Source organism: Morone saxatilis, unplaced genomic scaffold, assembly GCF_004916995.1.
Source record: "Morone saxatilis isolate NCDOM2014 unplaced genomic scaffold, NCSU_SB_2.0 Contig12, whole genome shotgun sequence".
Taxonomy (NCBI): Eukaryota; Metazoa; Chordata; class Actinopteri; family Moronidae; genus Morone; species Morone saxatilis.
In genome coordinates, this window is record NW_023339674.1 from 9,079,150 (window position 1) to 9,080,874 (window position 1,725).

Consider the following 1,725-nt stretch of genomic DNA (forward strand, 5'->3'; position numbering starts at 1 on the left):
TGGCATTTGTTGGCAAGTCTGAGTCTAGCTATCTGGGAGACTTTTTTTATGGATATCTTTGAGAAATGGCTTTCCTTATTGCCACTCCCCTTCCATAAGAGGCAGATTTGTGCAGTGTACGCTGATTGTTGTCTATGGAACAGACTCTCCCACCGTCAGCTTGTAGTTCTCTGCAGTTCCATCCAGAGTGATCATGGGCTCTTGGGCTGCATACCTCTGATCAGTCTTCTCCTTGTCTGAGCTGAAAGTTTAGAGGGACGGCAGGTCTTGGTAGATTTGCAGTGGTCTGATACTCCTTCCATTTTCAAAATGATCGCTTTGCACAGTGGCTCATTGGGAATGTTAAAGCTTGGGAAAATCTTTTTGTATCCAAATCCGGCTTTAAACTTCTCCAACAACAGTATTACGGACCTGCCTTGTGTGTTTCCTTGGTCCTTATGATGCTCTCTGCGCTTTCAACAGAACCCTGAGACTATCACAGAGCAGGTGCATTTATACAGAGACTTGATTACACACAGGTGGATTTCTATTTATCACCATCAGTCATTTAGGACAACATTGGATCATTCAGAGATCCTCCGCTGAATTCTGGAGTGAGTTTGGCTGCACTGAAAGTAAAGGGCCGAATAAATTTTGGCAGCACGCACACTTTTTCAGTTTTTTATTTGTAAAAAAAGTTAAAATATCCAATAGATTTCGTCCACCTTCGAACAATTGTGTCTCCACTTGTTGGTGATTTCTTCACCAAAAAATAAAAATTTTATATCATTTATGTTTGAAGCCTGAGAGAGTGCAAAGGTGAAAAGTTCAAGGGGGCCGAATAAACTTTTGCAAGGCACTGTATATAAGTATATTGTGTCTGTCAGAGTTTTTCTACCCTACTTGCTCAGTAGTTAAAGACGTGAAGTTATATTGATGTGTGTATTGTTTTCTGTTGGGTTGATAGGATGACAGCCACCCATTGTGATGGGGTGCAGTGCTGTTCACTGCAGTCCTATGGATATACAGCAGGAAGCACTCCCACCGCCCAAACCTCTGGAGGAGAAAGCTTAGAGACAGAATTCATGCTCAGCTTTGAAGATGAATATTTTAGTTTTTTAATTTGACTGTTACAACAGTTTGTGTAGAATAAGCTGTCACCTTTCATGGAGGCTACCATGTTTCTTCAGTAGTCCAGAAGGGGAAAACCAATCACTGGCTCTAGATAGGGCTGTTCATCTGTTTGAGTGTTTCGCAGCCTCCATAGTTTCTGCTTCTCCAGTGCTGCTCTCTGTTTTCATGCCAAATCTCAGTTTGTTCCTTCGAGGTATCTATAAAAATAATTGCATAATTGTGATTATTATGAAATAGAAGATCTTTTTAAATTTTTATCATATGACATTGAATTCTCAACTGTACGTCTAAAAGCTGATTTACTGATAGATTGAAGATATGACATTTATTTATTGATTTATTAGTAGTTGTGGTTTTATACTAGTGACTAAATTTGACTTGATGTACTGTACTGTACTACGTCTGCAGCAATTAATTTATGATACTTTTGGTTTTGGCAGGTCAAGTGATAAATCAGTTTATGTGATGATAGAAATAACAGCATAACATGAAAGCAGAAATCTGTATATATATATATATTATATATATATTACTTCAGAGGTGTTTACAAAAAAATTAAATGGCATTTGCCAAAATAATATAATTACATTTAACAGAAATTGTGTATGTGAT

General features: G+C 37.9%; 1 protein-coding gene across 1 annotated transcript in view; it reads left to right on the forward strand.

Annotated features, from left to right (window-relative positions):
- The window catches only part of LOC118322068 (mpv17-like protein 2), a 7,737-nt gene extending 6,770 nt beyond the window's left edge, over positions 1 to 967 (forward strand). Inside the window, exon 5 of the mRNA XM_035653650.1 lies at positions 947 to 967. Coding sequence (XP_035509543.1) covers positions 947 to 967 — 21 coding nt within the window. The remainder of the gene's footprint in view (positions 1 to 946) is intronic.
- Positions 968 to 1,725: the final 758 nt, after the last annotated feature.